Source organism: Lagopus leucura, unplaced genomic scaffold (assembly GCF_019238085.1).
Source record: "Lagopus leucura isolate 7727_CA_CO unplaced genomic scaffold, USGS_WTPT01 Super-Scaffold_797, whole genome shotgun sequence".
NCBI lineage: Eukaryota > Metazoa > Chordata > Aves > Galliformes > Phasianidae > Lagopus > Lagopus leucura.
In genome coordinates, this window is record NW_024962259.1 from 4,386,432 (window position 1) to 4,406,061 (window position 19,630).

The 19,630-nt window shown below is 62.2% G+C and overlaps 2 protein-coding genes across 6 annotated transcripts; both read right to left on the minus strand.

Moving 5' to 3' along the window:
• Positions 1–1,639: 1,639 nt before the first annotated feature.
• On the minus strand, positions 1,640–9,894 carry SPATA20 (spermatogenesis associated 20). The gene is made up of 16 exons (XM_042865226.1): positions 9,860–9,894; positions 8,951–9,079; positions 8,751–8,815; positions 8,163–8,317; positions 7,918–8,061; positions 7,508–7,703; positions 7,305–7,435; positions 7,122–7,226; positions 6,773–6,847; positions 6,463–6,675; positions 6,165–6,357; positions 5,510–5,678; positions 5,035–5,243; positions 4,763–4,962; positions 4,594–4,674; positions 1,640–2,509 (listed from the first exon to the last, which is right to left on the minus strand). Exons 1-16 carry the CDS (start codon positions 9,889–9,891, stop codon positions 2,339–2,341), a joined length of 2,268 nt encoding a protein of 755 aa, XP_042721160.1. The 5' UTR covers positions 9,892–9,894; the 3' UTR covers positions 1,640–2,338.
• Positions 9,895–10,613: 719 nt separating this feature from the next.
• EPN3 (epsin 3) lies at positions 10,614–17,844 on the minus strand. Of its 5 annotated transcripts, none has more exons than XM_042864987.1 (10): positions 17,764–17,844; positions 14,908–15,557; positions 14,536–14,654; positions 13,376–13,459; positions 12,981–13,088; positions 12,783–12,867; positions 12,279–12,572; positions 11,486–11,596; positions 11,038–11,259; positions 10,618–10,941 (listed from the first exon to the last, which is right to left on the minus strand). In XM_042864987.1, exons 2-10 carry the CDS (start codon positions 15,476–15,478, stop codon positions 10,634–10,636), a joined length of 1,902 nt encoding a protein of 633 aa, XP_042720921.1. In that variant the 5' UTR covers positions 15,479–15,557; positions 17,764–17,844; the 3' UTR covers positions 10,618–10,633. The 5 variants fall into 5 exon arrangements, with proteins under 5 accessions (XP_042720924.1, XP_042720925.1, XP_042720921.1 ...); XM_042864988.1 differs by lacking the exon at positions 17,764–17,844 and adding an exon at positions 16,803–16,903; XM_042864989.1 differs by lacking the exon at positions 17,764–17,844 and adding an exon at positions 16,531–16,625.
• Between the last annotated feature and the right edge of the window lie 1,786 nt (positions 17,845–19,630).

Consider the following 19,630-nt stretch of genomic DNA (forward strand, 5'->3'; position numbering starts at 1 on the left):
TGCACAGCCTGTCTGCTTTGCTGAGAGCCTATCGATTCCTCCTGCCCGTGCTTCACCCCAACGTATCGACCCAATCTGCTCTCTGTAACTCAAACTAAATTAGCTGCCTTAATCCGCAGATAATTGCGGCGAGCCCGGCTCTGCCTGTCCCAGATTCGCAGGTGGTGGGGACAGGAAGGAGATGTGGGGACAGCCACCTACAGCCACAAATGGGTCCCACACCCAGGTCCACCCAGCAGCCCCCAGCTTCTGCTGCCCTTCCTCTGTGCACCCCAGAGCCCCCGGCCCATCCGGCTCCATGGAGGCAGAGCCCTCCTCCCCAGTGCAGGCATCTGCAAACATCCTCCCCCGCCTTCTGTAAAGCCTCCAAAACACACATTTAATTTAGATTTAATGCAATAGTTACCATGGTCAGTAAATACCAAAACCATATTAGAGGATTAATAGCCGTGTCACGGCCGCCTACCACTGCCTAATCCTGCTCTGAGCACACGCTCCCCTTCACCAGCAGGGAAAGCACCGCTCCACAGCCACAGCACCTGCTCAGGACCACTCAGTGCCACATGGGGCGATGGCCCCAGGGACGTCTTGGAACAGGCAAAGGGCAAACCTGCTCCACAGCAGCACCCCTACAGCCCCCCAACCTGCCCTTCCACACCCAGCTCACGCTGATGCTCATTGCCTGCTCAGACACTGGCAGTTGGGTGCTCAGGTGTTGCATAATTGCCCACCCACACATGGAGCAGCACGGAGCCCCAGAAGGGGGTGGGGGTCCTGCTGCCCCCCCCCCACAGCCACGCCATCCCCGATGGCAAACAGCCTCCGCAGCCCCTCTGCATTGATGTCACATCAACACCAGGATAAAAAGAGATGGCAAAGCCAGAGAATGTTAATTAGAGGGAAAGCCTCATTAAAACAGAACCGCAGCCCCAAGGGTGCAGGAGGGGGACAGGAAAGCACGCCACAGGGAACAGAGGTGCTGCATCTGTGGGCACCCCGTGGGGCCGTGGTGGGCTGCATCGCTCCCCATGGAGCAAATGGGATGCACTGCTGTGCCGTGCAGTCATACGGGTGCCGTGCAGCCCCAGGGTGAACCCCATGTCTGCCCACGCACAAAGTACAGCATCACAAGTGCCACAACAGAGTTTATTTGTCACAGAAAGCTTGTCCTCCTTTTCTTTTCTTTTCTTTTCTTTTTTTTTTTTTTTTTGGCTGCTCAGCCCAGTTTGTCCTCACAGCCCGTTCCCAGCACAGCTCTGCCCAGTGGCTGAGGAGGAAAACGTGCCGACACCTAGCAGGGAGTAGGGAAAGGCACCTGCTGCCCATGGCACGGGATGGCAAAGCACCCCACACCTCTGCCCTTTGGGGACAACTGTCACCATGGGCATGGCCACCTCCAGGTCCCCAAAGTGTCGGTGTGGGGTGGATGCACCGATCTGCTCCAAGCACTGTGGGGATGGGGAGCATCACTTCAGGAGTCACATCAATCCCTGCAGCAAAGGTGTCCAGTTAGAAAACAACAGCAACTTGAAAAGCAAAGAAATGAAAAGCATCTGCCAAAGGCAGCAGTTTGCAGCTGGGCTTCCAGAAACACTTCAGTGTAAAAAAAAAAAAACAAAACAAAACAAAACAAACTCTCTTCTTTCACAAGCACAGAAAGTATTCACAAGATGAGGTGCAAAATTCCTCTTCGACTTCAAAGGCATTTCTCCTGGCCCGGTACCCAGGCCCTGGCAAGGCCCCTTGGAACGACCTGAAAGCACAGCTGCCATCTGCCATCGCCCCACGGCAGCGCTGTGCTGGGATGGCAGCACCCAGTGGGCATCGCGTTGGGTGGGACACAGCGTCACACGTTGAGAAGCAGCCTTTGGGAGCTCCCTGTGCAGACCGTGCCGTGCCTCCGTCCTTGGCAAAGCGCAGAGTCGTGTTGGAAGTGCTCAGGTTTGGTCTCGTGCAGTAGTGGGAGCAGCAGGCTCTGCATGCCCCAATGTAACTGATGGACATTACAGACTGCCCTGCCATGGAAAAGTACCACGGCCATCCACAGGAACACTTCCAGAGGCATTTCACCCTGATCTCACCCAGGAGCGTTCAGCAGTTATCCTGGGTTGCTATAGGAACCTTAAATAGTTCTTGCATCCGACTGCTGTGTTAACACTGGGATTTGTGTTTGCTTTCTCTTCCCTCTGCAAGAAGAGTCAATTGATGAGCACAGGTGCAGGGGGGGCACCAGCAGGGCCACGCAGCCCCCCATGGCACCACGGGGGTTCGGGGTGCCAGGACTCATGCTGAGCTCCAAGGTCAGCACTAGCCCCCCATCCCTCCTGGACACCGGGGCTCAGGCGCGGAGCAGCTCCTGCAGTGCACGAGGTGAGGTGACGGGCAGGGAGCAGGTGAAGTTGCTGCAGACATAAGCAGTGGCTTTGCCCTCCTTCCTCTCCAGGGAAGAAAGGAATGGCAGCTGGCGGTAGAGGAATCCGGCACGGTCTCCATCTGCGAGCATCAGCACCTGCGGAGGAAGGAAGGGGGGCTGGAGCAGCACGGTGTCACCCCCTGCAATGACTGCCCTGCTCCCGCAGCTCCCCCAAGCATGGCACAGCAATGGGCCGGGGGCTCTCAGCAGCACCGGGAGGATAAGGACAGAACCGCTGGGATAATGAGCTTCTTTGGAAAGCAAAACATTTGTTCAAGCCTCAGGCCTTGTGGGCTGACAGGGAAGGCTGGGAGCACACGCAGCCCACCTTGCTCAGCCCCTGCCTGGCCCTCAGCCTGCTCCCCCTGCCCTCCTCCCTCTCCGCCTTTGTCTGGAATTAATTCCAGGAGTGATTAATTACCAATTCATGTCCAATCTGAAATTCATTATTCATTTTTCTCACATGCTCCCTAAGGTCCTCTTGCAGGGCCAGGATAAAGGCGAGCCGGGGAGCTCGCATGCTGCAGCTGAGGAGATAATGGGATCCTCCATAATTACCCTAAAGACCATTAATAGGGCCGGGATCTCAACCAGGATCCTGATCCGGCCCGCTGGCCCCAGGGCGAACACAGGCAGGGAGATGGCAGCGATGGGGGTGGCTGCATCTGGTCACACTGATGCCCTGGGAGCAGCACAGGGAAAGCAGGCGGCGCCCAGCACAGCAGCACGGCGTCCCAGCACAGCGCTCCTCCGTCCGCCAGCCCGTCTCAATCTGCCGGCGCCCTCAATGCTGCTTTATCATTGGCTTCTCATTACAGCGAGGATTTCAATGTGAGGTTTGTAAGGAATTAATTACTGGAGCGACCTAATTAATTGCGTTCCTGCAGCCCGGGCTGGCCTCCAGCGCCCTGCCAGCACCGGGGAGCGGGGGCGATGCTGACGTCTCCTCCAGCCCCGATTCCCAGAGCAGCTGCATCCCTGAGGCTGCGACTGAGGGCTGCAGCACTGGGGCTGCTGCTGGGGTGGGAGGGAGGGAGAGGCCGAGGGATGGGGTAGGAAATGCAGGGGCTGCACCTTGTGCCCTGCACAGCCAGCAGGGGCGGGTGCAGGAGGCACTGAACACAGCCCACGCCAACCTCGGTGTCAGACTCGGGTCTCATCTCCCAGCGCACAGATCTGTACGGGGGGCAGCTGCAGAACACAAACCGGCTGTGGGTACGAGCATGGCACAGTGTGAGTCCCAGTGCAACAGCCTGGGGATGCCCAGCTCTGCGGCGCTGTCTCACTGTCACCCTCCATCATGCCCTGCTGACACTGAACAGCGCAGACCTCTGGGCCCGGCCGTGCTGACAGCGGGGAGCAGCAGCTGTCAGCACAATGGGTGCGGGGCTGCGACATCCCATCTGCTGGAGACAGGCTCAGCACCACGTGCTGCAGGAACTGCAGGGTGAGCTCAGGTCCTACAGCTCCCATAGGACGTGCATGGGGAAGCAGACGCACCCTATGGGACCACACCTGGCAGGGAGCTCCCTGACACGTTCCCGAGCAAGAAGGAAACTCCTACTTGCTGCAAACCCCATCCCACTCGGTGCCCAGCTTGTTCCAGCTCTGCACCCACGGCACATCTCCTGCCTATGCCCAGCCTCAGCCTCCCAAACAAACACACTGCTGTGCTCCTGGAGCCATCGGCTGTGCCCCCTCCCAGGGCAAACTGGGACACCCGGAGTGGCTGTGGGGAAGGCAGAGGGAAGCTCCCAGCAGCACGGTGCTTTCCAAGCCTGCAAACTGGGTCACCCACTGTAATCCTTCCAAGGGAGCCAGAGGAATCAAGGCAGAGCAGAGGGGGCTCAGATGCAGCATGGGGAGCGAGGCACTGCAGGGACAGTGTGGGGAGGACTGATTGTTGCATCCCCACGGAGAGGGCTCCTGTCCCTCTGACACCATCACTGACTGCTGCCAGGCACTCACAGAACACAGCCTCCATGGGCAGCTGACACAGAGACAGGCAAGGAAGCTTCTGCTCAGCCTGTCCCAGCTCACCCCAGCTGGGTTACAGAGGGACACTGGTGCCTTGGCCAGGGGATGCTACGGCCACGCTGGGGATACAATGGGATTGCAACAGCTGCAGGGAGTGTGGCTGCAGCCATGAGGACAGAATGGGGACAGGCTGACTGCTCTACCTTGTTGGGGATGAAGGTGGAGTGCACGCAGCGAAGCATCTCTTTGGTGTCTTCTCCTTGGGGGTCCCCACAGATCACCACCTGTCCAGAGGCAGCACAGATACAGAGGGCTGAAGTCCCGTGTTCCCACTCCTGCACCCAGAAAGGAGGAGGGCACACGAGCTCATACCTGTTTGAGGGTGTGATGGAACATGGCAGTGGCCCGGGCCATCTCTGGCAGGGCCAGTGGGATCTTCTGCAGCCTCTCAGAGAAGGCAGCCAGGATCTGCCCAGCTTTTTCCACCCACTCCATGTGGCCAGAGTACGAGGCTGCTCGGAGCAGGTTTGTGACAGTGACGGAGTTGGCAGCGGGCTCTGCTCCATCCTGGTCTGCAGGGGACAAGGTGTCACAACCAGCCCAGTGCCAGCACCACCCCTGACCTGCCCAGGGTCCCCACTCACCGTCCTTCAGGCGCAGCAGCAATGAGGGGTCACCAGCCTCACTGGAGAAGTACGCAAAGCCTTTGGGGTCCCAGAAGAGCTTGTCTTGTGTGTGCTGGAGCTGCAGGGCCCACTCCAGCCAGCTCTGGTCCAGCGAAGCTTCATAGAGGTCAAAGAGACCCTGGATGATGAAGACGTAATCGTCCAGGAATCCATGAATGGGAGCAGCACTGCAACAGCAGGCGGGGACAGACACCAGTGTCTGCAGCCCAGCAGGGCAGGCTGGGGGAAACTCTCCGCACTGCTGTCTGTGACCAAGGAGACACCACCTTGCTTGGCTGCCTCCTGAGCTCAGCCCGAGCTCAGCAGTGGCTGTGCCAAGGCACCATATGGGGGTAGTGCAGGTCAGCAGCAGAACAGAAAGGCTCCCACCAGCTCCAAAGACAAGAAATGGAAAGGATTTGGGCTGAGTGACACTTCTTGCACCACCACTCACCTCTGCTCCACCACATCGGCCTCACCACGGTAGCAGCTCCGCAGCAGCCTGCCGCTGCCTGGCTCCACGAGGTGCCTGCGCACAAAGCCAGCCGCCTGCGCTGCCCGGCTCACGTACTCCTGCTTGGCCAGCACTGCTCCAGCCTGGGCAAAGCCTGAGATCATCAGTCCTGCGTGGGCACAGGGAAAGCTCAGGCACAAGGGAATGGCTGGGTGTCACACATTTTCCTCCACAGGATGCTTCACACAAAGCTCATGCTCCCTGACATTGCAACTGCAGGCCATCATCTCCTCTGCTCTCTTCCAGCCTCCCAGAAAGTCCCTCACTGAACTACCATCCAGAGAAAGGCAGAGCACTGAAACCACAGCAAGATCTCAGCCTTTGCCTGTGGGCACAGGCTGTGAGACTTGGCTCTGCGCTGTACTTCCAGCTCAGGCTGCAGGCACGTCCCACAGGGACAGGAACAGCACCCCATTCTCACCCTGCTGATATGTGGTGAGCACAGACCTCAGCCCCATCCCTCCCAGTCCTGCCAAGCAGGCTGCGCCAGGGAAGAGTTTTGCTGCTCTCTGCTGGCAAGAAGAAAATAAAAAAGCCCAACACAGCACTATCTCACACCAGCAGCAGCCGCACAGACGGCTGTGGATCCACGCACCGTTCCACGAGGCCAGCATCTTGGTGTCCAGGTGGGGCCGTGGGCGCTGTGCCCGGGCTGCCTGCAGCCTGTGCCTGCCCTCCTGCAGCACAGCACTCAGCTGCCCCAGCTGCAGCCCAAAGCGCGCAGCTGTCAGCTCCGGGGAGGAACGGACAATGAGGACATTCTTGCCCTGCAGCTCTTTATGGGGATCCTGCAAGGAGAGCTCTGCTCTAGGAACATTGCCCGGCCCGCATGGCTTGGACCCACGTGCCTCGGGTGCAGCAATGCTCCCGGTGAGGTCTGCACAACCCCTCACCTTCCTGGGGCTCACGTTGCCGTCCTCCTTCACCCCGTAGTGGTGCATGAAGACATCTCCCAGGGTTGTGCCCTCTGCAGCCCCCTCCACTGGGTCAGGGAGCAGAGCCCGGACCTCCTCGGCTGCCCACACACAGAAAGCTCCTTCCTGCTTCTTGCTGGAGGCAGCCATCGGGTAGGAATCTGCATCCTCTGCACTGTAAAAGCCTCCGGTCTGGGGAGGAAACAGCAGAGATGTCCAGCTGTGGGCACAGCCCTGCAGCACAGCACTGCGTCCCACGCAGGGTAAGTAAGTGACCTGGGGAACACACCTGGCTGCCCAGGTCCCGCGAGGCATACAGCAGGATGTCAGCGGCAACGTCAGCAAAGAACTCATCACCAGAGATCTGCAGGGGAGGTGAGGCAGTGATCACTGCTGTGTTACAACAGGCAGGGGGGAAAGAGACACAGCAAGAAGTAACGGGACACGGAAAGAGCTACAAAGGGGAGAAGTGCTGGGCAAGGATTTTAAACACGAGGCACATTTAGAGCCTCACGGGCTAATATCACAGACCTGTACAGCACTCCTGCCTGCACAACAAACGCTACGGATGGGGAATAGGGGAGTGCTCTGTGCCCACTGATGGGCAGCCCGAGCCCTGCAGGAGCCCACAGCCACACCTGGAAGGCTCTGCTGTACACAACTGCCAGCTGCCCCTGGTCATACAGCATCTTCTCAAAGTGTGGGACGTGCCAGTGTTGGTCAGTAGAGTAGCGATGGAAGCCCTGTGAGGAACACACAGGTGTCACCATCGTGCTCCACCTGCACACTGCTGCAGTTTAACCCCAGGGCACTCCTCCTACCTGACCAATGTGATCGTGAATGCCCCCATGTGCCATCATCTTGAGAGTGTGCAGAGACATCTGCAGGGCACGGGCCCCTTCTGGGGTTGTTCTGTGCAGAGCCCAGTAGGTGAAGAGGAAATTCAAATTCACTGAAAGACAGGGACAGGCTGCAGAGTGAGCTCTGTGCACCGGCCAGGCTCAGCCACAGGGACCACACTGACCTGGTGTGGGGAACTTGGGGCTCTGTGAGAAGCCGCCATACTCCTCGTCGTAGGAGCCGGAGAGCTGCTGGAAGCAGGTGGTCAGCACCTCCAGGGCCGGGGGGGCTGCCTGCTGTGTGCCGACCCGGGACAGGGAGTGCAGCGCTTCCAGGATCCTCTGGCTGCTCTGCAGCAGGGCCTCCTGGTTCTGCCTCCACTGAGCAGCGGTGAGAAAATCAGTGCTTTCTCTTCTTGCCTTTTTTCTGCCTCCCAACCCAACCTTTGTCTGCATTTCTCAGTGCCCTCCCCCTGCGCAGCGCATCCCCATCCCCACCCCCATCCCACCCACCCTCCTTCAGCCTCTGCTTCCCGTGGCTGCTCCCCATTGACACCACCCCAATTCTGAGCACCGCCCCCAGCTGCCCTCTTACCTGCTCTGCAATGCGGAGCAGCACAGTCCGGAAGCCCACATGATGAGCGCTGTCCTCAGGGGGGAAATACGTGCCCCCAACAAAGGGCTTGAGGTCTGGAGTCAGCCAGACGCTCATCGGCCACCCCCCGCCGCCACTGGTGGCCTGAAGGGCAGAAGGATCTCACGGGGGGCTCCTTGGGAACACAGAAAGGAACCTCGAGAAAGAAGGGCAGAGCGTGCCCCAGCCCTGCCGCACTCCCCCACCTGCACGAAGGTCATGTACACTTTGTCCACGTCCGGCCGCTCCTCACGGTCCACCTTGATGCACACGAAGTTCTTGCTCATGATCTCACCGATCTCCTCGTTCTTGAAGGACTCCTCCTCCATCACATGGCACCAGTGGCAGGTGGAGTACCCGACTGAAAGCGAGCGCAGCACGCAGGGTGAGGCCACAGAGCCATGGAGCAGCCGGGATGGGTGCACAGGAACACCACACTGCATCGCCCCACCTCCACCCCACTGCCTGACAGCGGAGCCCCAGCACCCAGCACAGCCCCTGCTGTGCCCACCGCTCTCTGGGCCACAGCCTTTCCCAGCCCCACGCCCCGGCACAGCTCTGTGCCATACAGAGTGGAGGAGCAGCACAGAGGCATCCCTCTGGCTCACCTGCTGCTCTGCACTCCTCAGCTCTCCCAGGACAAGGGCGTCGGTGGCCACAATGGCCCCTGAACGCAGCCCGCCTTCCGACAGAGCTGCTACGGCTCTCAGTGGGAAGGAATGAGAGGCGGGCAGCCTCACCCCGCAGCTCATTTACGACTGGGACACATAAAGGTACACCTGGCTGCCAGTTACCTGACAGGAAGATCAGCTTGTTCTCCTGCTTTGCTTTATCAAAGGCTTCCTGACCCCACGGGTACCTGCAGAGGACGAGGAGTAGCCCGTGGGGTACAGCTGCCATCAGGGCTCACTCTGGAGCTGCACATCAGGCAGCAGCCTCCTGGTGCCAGCCCTGCTAGGGGAGGATGAGGAGGAAGGGCTTGGTGCGCTCTCACCAGTCCACAGGGTTGCGGGCGTGCTGCTGCAGGTATGGGGACTTCTCGTAGATGAGCCGGTTGGCAGGGCGCGCCGGGCTGCTCCTCCCGGCCGTGGCCATGGCCATGCTGCCCGCTAGGAAGAACGGCCTGCAGCACGGGATGTGCTCATTAGTTCGTTTACTCACTCGTTAATTCACTTTGTTGCCCACGGGGAGAGCCCGATGTGGGGTGCTGTGTCCCCGGCATGCTGCACAGCCACAGCCCTCGGCGAACCAGTGAAACCCCTCCTGGGCTCTGCCCCAGCATTGGGAGGGGGACAAGGGGATCCTCCTGGTGCTGTGGACAGAGGGAGGGGTGCACAGGTATGGGGGTAGCAGCAAGGGGTGCAGGAAGGGCACGTGGTGGGAACACAGTCACAAAACAGAGGATTTAAGAGAGATGCAAAGGGAGTGCAAGGGGAAAATGCAGGGGGGAGGAAGGCAGGAGATACAAGCAGGATTTAAGGGGATGCAAGGGAGGACGCAGGATTTACGGGCATGCAGAGGGTAGAGGATTCAAGGGAACGAAGGAGGCACACGGAAAAAAGGGACGACGCAGGGGATGTCAGGAAAGATAAGAGGAGGCGCAGGGAGCTCTCCGGGGCACACAGAAGGGATGCAGAGGTCTGGGGGGGTTCAAGAGAACGCAGGGAATACGGAGAGGGCACGGGGAGGATTCAGGGGATGCGGAAGCGGGGCAGGAACATCCAGAGCAGCGCACTGGAAGCGGGCAGCACTCCGGTAAGCAGAAGGGGCGCACGGAGCGGCACGGAGCGGCAGGCAGGGCGCTGCAGGGCGCTGCAGGGCGCGGGGCCGGCAATGCAAGCTGTGCCGCAGCGCTCCCCCCGCCCGGCCGCTCCCAGCTCCGTCCCCCGGCTCCCCCCCATACCTGCGGGCCCTGCGCAGCGGCACCGCGAACATGGCGGCGGGGGAGGGGCGGAGCCGGGCACCAAACTGCGCTCCTGGGGCCGCCCCCGAGCCGAGCCGAGCCGAGCCCGCCCCGCGCGGGGCGGAGAGAGCGGTAAGAAGGCGGCAAGCGGTGTCCGTTCCGGTACTTTATTGTGGCGGTCAGCTCGCGGTTCCCGAATGCCGGGACGGCCGCGGCGGTTCCGGACGCGGAGTCACCCCGCGTGGAGCAGCGCTGCCGGCTGCACGCGCTGAAGCACGACGCAACGCCCGCCCCCCCGAGCAGCGCTGCCCGCGGCACCGAGCGCTGCTCCCGGTGCTCCCCGTAGGACGGAGCGCCCGGCCCGGGCTCTGCACGGGATCCGGGGGCACGGAGGACTGCGAAGGGCTCGCAGCCGGGGCTGACCCGGGCTGGAGAGCGGGGACACGGTGCCCAAGCGGAATAACATCCAGAGCGGGGAGAGCGCGAACCGGCCGAGAGCCGCGGGGAGAGGGCAGCACGTTAAGAGGAACGGTGCGTTTCCAGGGCAGCAGAGCGAAGAGGAGGCACCGTCCGTCCGCCCCAGGGCCGCCCCCCGCCCCGTTCCCGGCCGCGCACCGAGGCGCTGCGCGCAGAGCGGACAGTCCCGGAGCCCGCCGACGCTCCGGGCGCGGTTCCTGCGGGCGGCTCGCGCTGCTTGCCGTCCCCGGCGGTGGGAGCGGCGGCGGAACGGCCGGGAAGGAGCGAGAGCCCGCCCGCGGTGCCGGCCCGCAGCCCTCAGAGGAAGGGGTTGAGCCCTCCCTGGGGGGCCGGGGGGCCGCTCAGCGGCAGCAGAGGCTGCGGCAAAGCGCCGGGCAGCTCGGGGAACGGCCCGGCCCCCGCCTGCGGGAAGGCACTGGCAGAGGCGGGCAGGGCGGCGGGGACGCTGCTGAGCGGCAGCGGCAGAGACGCGCTGTAGGTCATGGCGTTGGCGGGCAGGGCGGCGGGCAGGCCGGGCACCGGGGAGCCGGTCCGCATCTGGTTGAGCGTGGGCTTGGGCTGCTCGGCCAGGCTGAAGGGGTTGGTGGGGGACGGCGTGCTGAGACCTGCGGGAAGATACGGGGGGCGTCAGGCGGCCGCCGCGCCCCGATCCCGCCCCAATCGCTCCCCAATCCCGCCCCGCGGCTCAGCCCGGCACCCACCCGACAGGAAGGGGTTGCGCGTCTTGGCGGCCTGCGGCGGTGCCACCAGCGAGTCCAGGTTGACCAGCGAGGAGGCGGCGGGGCCGAGGAAAGCCTCGGGGGTTTTACAGTCCTTCCGCTCCTTGCAGGATTCGGGCAGCGAGTCGGCCAGGTTCGCGAGGTCAAAGCTCTTGGCCGGGTCCTGCTTGGTGCCGGGGAACAGGTCGCCAAAAGGGTCCAGCTCTGCGGCAGGGGAGAGGGCTGTCAGTGGGCTGCCTGGGCGCCGACCGCAGGGCACCGAAGGCAACCCCGACACCCCCCCGACTGCGGGGTGCACACGGGACAGCCTTTGGCCACACCGCAAGGAGCCATGCACAAATGTGGGAGCAGCTCCAGGCTGGCTGTGGAAGCAGGGACGGGGATGGAGGAACGTCACCCCTTGCCCATGCCGCCCGGTGTCTCCGCTTACCGGCGGGGCTGCTGGACTTCACCGAGGAGGGCGGCTGCGAATGCTCCATCTCCGGCTGCTCAGCTGCCTCGGGTTGCTTTGCAAACAGGTCGAAAGCATCCCCCCCTGAAGCTGGGGGGAAGAGGTGAGACTCAAGGAGGGGAGCAAAGGCTGGGAGGCCTGCAGGGCTGCGGTCAGTGCACACACCAGCCCAGAGACCAGGATGGGCCAGAGCGGGAGCCCGGCTTTGGGTGGAAAACACCCCCAGGCAGCACAGCCAGGAGGAAAAAAGCACGAGGTGATGGTTTGAAGACCAGCGCTTACATCCAGCTCTGGTTATGCTCTTGCCTTTTGGGACCAAAAGTCTGGGCAACTCCCCATGTGTTGTGGGCAGTGGACACAGGACTGCCACAAGGTGGGAGGAAGCAGCCGAGGAGGAAGTGAGAGCAGCACCAAGCTCAGAAACACAGATTTCTCCAATAAACAGCCCCCATCTGCAGCACCGCACCTGCAGACACCAACCGTCCTGTCGCGGGCTGTTTTAAGAGGGGCAAAGCCAGTAGGTATCAACAGGGAAACATCAGCCCACTGCAAGAGCACTCCTCTGGGAGGGCTTCATTAGCTTCCACGGTAATTAAACAGCCTGACTAGCTTGCACTAGAACAAAAGGTTCCCTGAAGCCTTCAGCACACCGAAGAGGTCCTGCAGGATGGCAGAGCTGGCTACAGGAGAAGGGGGGGCACCCGAGCTGTCAGGGACAGCCAGCACAATGCATGGTCCCTAGCAAAACCCCATCACAACCCAAGCTGCTTACCAGGGTTAGGGTTAGGCTCAGCCACAGCAGCCCAGGGGTCAGTGGCTGGCATAGTGCCGGAGCCCTGGGCCAGTGGGGACGTGGCTGTCCAAGGGTCTGCAGGGGTGAAGCCAGACGAGGCGGCCGCCTTCCCCCATGGATCAGCAGAGGCAGGGGGGAAATCCCAGGGCCCAGCAGCTGTTTGCTGGGATGCAGTGCCTGCCTGGGGCATGGGCTCCCCACTGCTGGATAGCACTGGCACCCAGGGGTCTGCTGTGCCAGTCCAGGCTGCTGGCTCCGCTTTGGGTTTCATATCTGAAAAGGGAAACCAAAGATAAGAGAATGCCGCATATCAGGGATGCACTCAGGGACTGTGGATTCCCATCAGCACCACCACCCAGATGTACAAAGGACAGGGTAGGGGAGGGAGGAGAAGCCAAAGGTCACTGTGGAACATTTGGAATTGCACAGGGACAGAGGAGGGGAGAGGAGTGTGCTGCCGCCCCAAGCTTCAGCAGCCCCCACCTGGCATATCCCATGGGTCAGCAGACGTGTGGCTGGAAGGAGCTGGTGCTGGCCCGAATATATCTGCCAGCTCCAGGATAGAGGACTGCAAACAGAAAGGGAATAAAGAAGTGAGGGGAGCCCAGGGCTGACCTGAGAGCCCAGCCCAGGGCCACAGCATCACTTCAGAGGCTGCATGTGCGGCCCCTGGTGCTTCACCTGGCTTTTCTTCATCTTATCCTCTTCCTGCTCTTCCTCCCCACCTTGGGCAGTCTCCTCCAAGGCTCTCTGCAGCAGGGAGTTCTCCCCTTGCCATGCCCTCACCTCCTGCGGGAGGGAACAAGGAACGGGGCCGTGAGCCCCAGCAGTCCCGCAGCAAGAGCCTTCTCCAGGAGACAGACCCAGCGCAGGAGCTGCCACCGCATCCCCCAAAAGTCCCAGCGTCTGAGCAGAGGGCTCCACCAGGCTGAGCGCCAGGAGAGCGCACAGCGAGCGGCCCCACGGCAGGGAAAGCAAAGCGAGTGCGAGTGCTGCCAGCAGCGGGGCTGCTGCGCGAGGCAGAGAGAAGCCCAAGTGCGAGAGACGGAGCGCCCAGGGCTGCAGGGCACGGGTACCTTCTCATGCTCCTCTTTGCTCAGCGCGAGCGCTAGCTGCAATTGCCTTTCTTCATCTGTACTGGAAATTGGAGGAAGTGGCTTCTGCCAACAGAGGAAATCGGGTGAAATTTCAGCTGGACCTCAGTCTGCCGAGCGGCTCGGTGGTCGCCATCCTCACCGCCAGCACCCTGCGGCCCCGTGCCGCTGAGCCCAGCACTGGGAGCCCCAAACGGCCCGGGCTCAGGGTCTGCCCCATACAGAAGCTCACAGCCAAGGCAGCTCTTGGGAGGGTTCATCCCCATACCACCGTGGCAGCCCTGATGCAGGGTGTCTGTGTGTGTGTGCACGGCTGTACACGCGTGCAGGAATGTGCACAGCCCAGGTGGTCTCCAACAGGCAGTGCTTTCAAGAGCATGTTCCTACAGCACTCGTCACGGCAGAATGTGGAAGCTATAAATACTGCATTTCCAGGACAGAAATAGGGATACACACATGCTGTTCAGTCTCCACCAGGCAGGGGAAGCGGGCAGTGCTAAGTGATGTGCCAGAAGTATGTCTCCTAGTCCGGCAGGTCTGAGGACATGGTGCTGTCTGCCCAAGGACACTGCCCACGTGTGGGGACGCCCGCTGGCAACCACGTCCTTTGTGTGCCTGGCCGTCCCTGTGTGCTCCACACACACCGTGCCAGCCAGCGACAATCTCAGCCGGCGTGCAAATAATCTGTCCCCAAGGAAACGGGGCCGTGGAGCAGATAGGAGGGGACGGGCCTGGAGGAGGCACTGCAGTTGAGGCCACAGCTTGTTGGCTGCCCACATCCCTGCACAGCTCCTCCTGCTCGAAAGGAGCAGCGACGGGCAGAGGCAGATCGTCCTCTGCACAAATGGCCTCTGACAAAAGTGACAGAAATGAGTGTCAGGACCAGAAGCCCTCGGTGGAAGTCAGCCAGGTTTGGTGAATGAAGAAGGGCCCCCCCGCCATCCCAGGGTCCAGGAGAAGCGCACATGCCTGTGTCTCATCCATGGTGCTGCCTCCACGCTGCTGTGACTGGGAGGCGGGCACAGCGCGAGCAGCCCGATGCAGTTGCGGGTCAGTGCACAGGCGTCGGGCAGCCCCAAGCCACCCCTTCTCCATAATGGCCAAAGCCCTGGGTACAGGGCAGCCCCGCCACACCGCCCTACCTTCTCGGCCTCCTCCCGACTCATTGCCAGGGCGAGCTGCAGCTGCAGCTCCTCCTCACCCGTTGTCTGGGGACGCGCTTGCTCCAGGTCAGAGGCGAACCGTGGGGATGAGGAAGATGCTAGGAGAGAAAAGAAGAACAGGTGAAGAAGTGGTGCTGGGACTCTGGGGAGATCAGCCACCTGTCAGCCTCCTCCCAGCCCCATCCACATCTGCAGCTCCAGAGTGTCTTGTCTCCCAAGGGGACGTACCCCGCATAAATGCTTACAACCTCAAATGAGCCACGGGTTCAGGGCAGCTGAGCATCGCCTCCCAGAAAGAGGGAGCGCACCCGGCACAGCGTCCTCCCCACCGGCCCCCGGGGCAGGACTCACAGTTGAAGGAGGAGGGTGAGCCCCGCGTCCGGCCATAGTCGTCCCCGTAGGGCGATGCGCGGCGGCCGTAGGTGGACTGATGGCTGCCGCTGCCCATCCCCTCCAGGGCCATGCGCTCCTTCGTCTGCAGCGCGTGCGCCCGCTCCTGCTTCAGCCGCTCCTCGTCCTTCAGCAGCGCCATCACCTGCTTCACCTTCTCCCGGATGTTGATGCCCTGGTCCTTGCCGTCACGATCCACGTACTGGAAGTCCTTCAGCGTCTGGATGGTGTAAAGGTTCTCCCGGCACTGGTGGGTCACCTTCTCGGAGCCGGTTTTGATGAGGTAGTCCAGCAGGGTGAGGGCTTTGTACACGTGCCGCCAGTTCTTGCCGCTGTCGTTCAGCCGTCGCCAGATCATCCCCATGACCTCGGCAAAGGCCACCGTGTTGAAGGTGAGGTCCGCGATCTCCGACATCAGGGAGCTGGGGGGTCCCCAGGGGTCATTGGAGGTGGCCTCTCGCACCTTGATCTCTGCCTCTGAATAGTTATGCACGATGTTCTTCACCTGCCGGCGCAGGGCCGAGGTGGTCATCTTTGCGTGGTGCCCAGGACCCGCTGACAGCGGGCGCACACAGCAGGGATGGAACGGGTGCTCACAGCCTCACCAGTGCCTGCAGTGAGGAATGGAGACAGCTCAGCACCACCCCAGGCACCAGAGCCCCATCCCGTAGCACCTCAGGCACTTCTCAAGGTGGAACTGCCCATTGCCATGGTGTGAGCTGCTCTCACTCACCAGAAGCAGGCGGGATGCCGGATGGGAAAGAATCGTACAGAAAACCAATAGCTAGCAATGCAGAGCTGCCAAGAGATTTGGCTTCAGATTCAGCAACATTTGGATGAGCTTTTACCAGGCGCTTCTGCTGTGAGAAGCACCCACCTGAAAATGGCAGCTCCCTCCTCCAGCCCCTAGCTGCCTCCAGGCCTCAGCCCCACCAGCCCCCAGCACGCTGCCTGCAGCCCCGCTGTGGCTTCCAGGCTCCCAGTGCCACCAGAATGCACCACACAAAGACCAACCCCAGTGTGACTCCGAATCTGCCCTGACCTACTGGCACCTGCAGCTATTCGGGTCATTTCTCCCAGCAAACATGGATATTTTACTCCTGGGGAGGAACCACGGGGTCACTGAGTCAGAGCGCTATTCTCCAGCAATCAGCAGGTAACACAAAGCCTTCTCAAAGCCCCAGATTGTGCCTGAGCCTCCCGTGCACTGGGGAGGCTGCTGCTGCTACGTGGTGGCAATGCTCCTGGCGACCCACACCGGTATCACTATCAGCAGGGTCCCCAAAGGCAGACTGTCCTGCAGGCTGTCACCGTGCAGCCCTGCCATGCCAGTACCAGGAGCTGCCCCGATCCCTTCCTGCCTGTAAGTGCCCGTCCTTCATGGGCCACGCAGGGAGGTTGCAAAACCACACGGCTGCACTGCGCCTGTTCCTCATGACCCCATTACAGCTCTGTTCCCTGACCCCTCAGCCGCCAGCTGGGAAAGCACCGCGATCCCCATCTGATCCCTGGGATCAGCAAAGCCGACAGGCAGGGGCTGCTGGCACCGGGTGGAGCCCCGCACGCTCCCGCACCAGAACTCACCGGCAGTTCTGCGATAAGCCGGCGGGCCCGGGCCTATCTCGGCAGCACAGCGCACAGACAGCAGCGACCGGCAGCCGACAGCCGCCTCGGCTCCCAGCACCTCCCCGCACCGCAGCCCCGGCACGCGGCTCTCCCGGCTGCCGACACCGCCGAGCCGACGGGCAGAGCCCGCGAGCCTCGCAGCCGGTCCGGCACCTCCGGCACCGCAGCTCGGCCGTCCCCGTGAGTCACGCAGCCGGCTCTGCCGCTCGCGGCCGGCTGAAGTTTCTCACCCGACACTTCCCTGTCCCGATTCCCCTCCGCAGTGCTGCCGGCGCCGCGGCCTTTGGATCCGTCTCGCCTGGCACGGGAATGCTTTGGGATGAGGGCGGCGGTGCGGCAAAGTCCTCCGGGACTCTGACCCGCACCGTGCCTGCTGCCAGCACTCGGGGACAGATAAAGCCGCGCCGCCGGCCCAGCGAAGCCCGGTGCTGCGGAGCAGGACGTCCCTCCTGCCGCCAACAGCTCCCAGAGCCGGGCACGGCCCCAGCGCAGCGATACGGGACCGGGCTGGGAAGCCGGTCCAGGTGGACCTGCGCGGCCTTCCTGGGAATGCTGCGTGCGGAGAGATGGAGAAGGGGCTGGGATGGGGGGAGGAGCGCGGCCCGGGCTGAAGCGCTGCAGAGAAGAGAAGGTTTTGTCCGGCACAGCGTTCCCCAGAATATAAAGGCGGTGAAATAGAAGCTGTGCGGGAGATAAGGCGGCAGCCGTATGGAATTACTGCAGTGACCTTGAGCTCGGGGCTGCCCGGTGGGAGAAGGGCGGCGGGACGGGTCCTCAACGCTGCGTCCCGGCACGGGGACCGCGGAGGTGAAGCAGAGGTGGGGGAACGCGGCCGGGAGCGCGCAGGAAAGGGGAAAGAGAGAACCGAGGGGAGGACGGGGAAAAGGCAGAGCGGGAAGCGAGCCGGGGAGGCCGGGGAACATGGCAGGGAGGAAGGGAAGGCTCGCTTCATCTTTAATCAGGTGCGGGGCTGGGAGCAGCGGCGCACGAAATGGAGGGAGCGGCGAGGAGCGGCCCGGCCCCGAGCACCGGAACCCTTCGGGGACCGCAGCCGCCCCGGTGCCGGCGGGACTCGGGCAGCCGCGGGCCCTGCCCGGAGCAGCGGCACCGCACCGCCGGCCCTCCGCAACCCGCGGCGCTCCCGCGTCCAGAACCTTCCTCCATCCGTCCGCCCTCCCTCCTCCCGCTTACCTACGCGGAGCGCGGCCCCGCCGATCCGCCGCCGATCCCCCGGTGCCGGTGGAAGCGCTGGAGGCGGCCGTTGCCCGCCCGCCGTCCGCCGCGCTCCTCCGACCCGCCGGGCTGGCTGGGCAGGTCCGGCCGCGCGCCTTAACCCCTTCGGGGCCGCCCGAGCCCCGGCACGGCCCCCCCGGCCCCGGGCAGCCGCGCTCAGCCCCCCCGGTGCGCTGCGGGCCGCGGGGATGCGGCGCCGAGCCCCAACCCGCCGCATGCGGGAGGCGGGGATGCTGGAATGCTCCGTCACTGCCCCCCATGGCAGACAGCCAGGCGCTGCTCGCTGCAAGCTTTTTTTTTTTTTTTTTTTTGTTTTCTTTTTTTTTTTTTCCTCCCATTATTTTTAGACAGAAAGCAGCCATCAGCCGTCAGCCGTCAGCCATCCCCGCGCTCGGATGTGCTCTGAACGATGCTGCCCGTCCTCCCCCCACCCCGCCCAGCAATGCAGCTCCCTCGCTGGTACCCGAGGCTGCCGCGGCGATCCGAGTTCATTGCAATGTCTGCCCGGGTCTAAATTTGGAGCAGATTCTTCCCCTGCCCCGAGCAGCTCCCGCAGCCCGGCTGGGGGCAGAGGAGGCATCGGATGACATTATAAAATAAGTCTCTCGATCATTTTGGTGCCACCCCCGCTCCCCCGGCCTCTGCCTTCCATTTTAATCAGCGACAGGCTTTCTAACATTATGGATATATATAATCTTTTTAATAGCGCTGACATTTTCCATAATAGAAAGCTTTCCTGGGTGCTGAGGCATTCTGGAGGTCTGCCTTCCTCGTGCCGCACAGCGGAGATGCAGCTCTGGGCTGAGGCTGCTGCTTTGGGTCACGCAGGGAGGAAAGCAGAGCCACGCACCGCACATCTGGCAGCTGAACCTCCCACAGGGTTTGGCCGCACGAGCTGAACGCACACCGAGCATCACAGCCCTCCCAGCACCCAAACCCTCCTTCAGGTCAGCCCGGCCAAGTCAGTCCCAGCAGACAGGCCCAGCTTGCGGCCCTCCAGGCGCTGTGCCGGCGCAGGGTTTGCTGGGTGGGCTGCAGCCCGGCTGTAGGCAGCGGTGAGCCCTGGGCAGGCGGGCTGCTCTGCAGCTGCAGCCTCTGGGGAGGTGCTTTCCCAGAACCCTTTCCCAGCCCCTCTCGCAGTTACGGTGTCTCCTGGCCCCACACATGTGTGGTTTTCGGTTGGCAGCTCACAGGGCAGGAAGGTCGCTCACCTCAGCGAGGCAGCAAACAGCAGCAATGATTAACAGACACAAACAGTGTGGGCTGAGCCCAGTGCTGGGCCTGGCACGGCAGGAGACTGCCCACCTCTTCTGTCCAAAGGCAGACAGGAGGCTCAGCAGGCTGTAAACAGGGGTACATGTTTCTAAGAGTGTCCTTTGGAAACCAGCTCTGATTTCACCCCTTGTCCAGGCGCAGAACTTGCATAAAGCAGTGCAAAAGGCAAGAATGGAGCTGGTGCATGCTGCCCTCTGCCCGGCCCTCCCCTGCCCCACTGTGTGTCGGCTCTGGGAAAGTCCTGGTGCACCAGCACCACTCATTGCATGTCTGTTCTTCTCCTTTGCAGAAATGTCAGGGCAGCAGCCCTGTGCCACCTGGCTTCTCCCATGGAAGGGAAAGAGAGAACGGCACATGATGTTCTGCCCTGCTATGGGATCCAAAAGAAACTCCCCTCTGTTTATTGACAAGCTTTGCGATGAGCAGAGGTGGAGGTGAGCCTGGTTTCTCCAGGCTGGACTGGAGCTGCAGGTCCTTGGGATGGGCTTTCCCATCTTTTGGGATGAGACCACCCAACACAAGCACTGTGAGGCAACCACGCCATCCTGTT

Coding starts and splice junctions, on each gene's coding strand:
- SPATA20 (XM_042865226.1), bottom strand. CDS start 9,891: ATGTTCGCGGTGCCGCTGCGCAGGGCCCGCAG. Junction 7,227..7,304: donor TTCACGATCACATTGGTCAG/GTAGGAGGAGTG, acceptor TGTTCCTCACAG/GGCTTCCATCGCTACTCTAC. Junction 6,358..6,462: donor GCAACGTGAGCCCCAGGAAG/GTGAGGGGTTGT, acceptor CTCTCCTTGCAG/GATCCCCATAAAGAGCTGCA.
- EPN3 (XM_042864987.1), bottom strand. CDS start 15,478: ATGACCACCTCGGCCCTGCGCCGGCAGGTGAAGAACATCGTGCATAAC. Junction 14,655..14,907: donor CTCACCCTCCTCCTTCAACT/GTGAGTCCTGCC, acceptor TTTCTCTCCTAG/CATCTTCCTCATCCCCACGG. Junction 12,868..12,980: donor ATAAGATGAAGAAAAGCCAG/GTGAAGCACCAG, acceptor TTCTGTTTGCAG/TCCTCTATCCTGGAGCTGGC.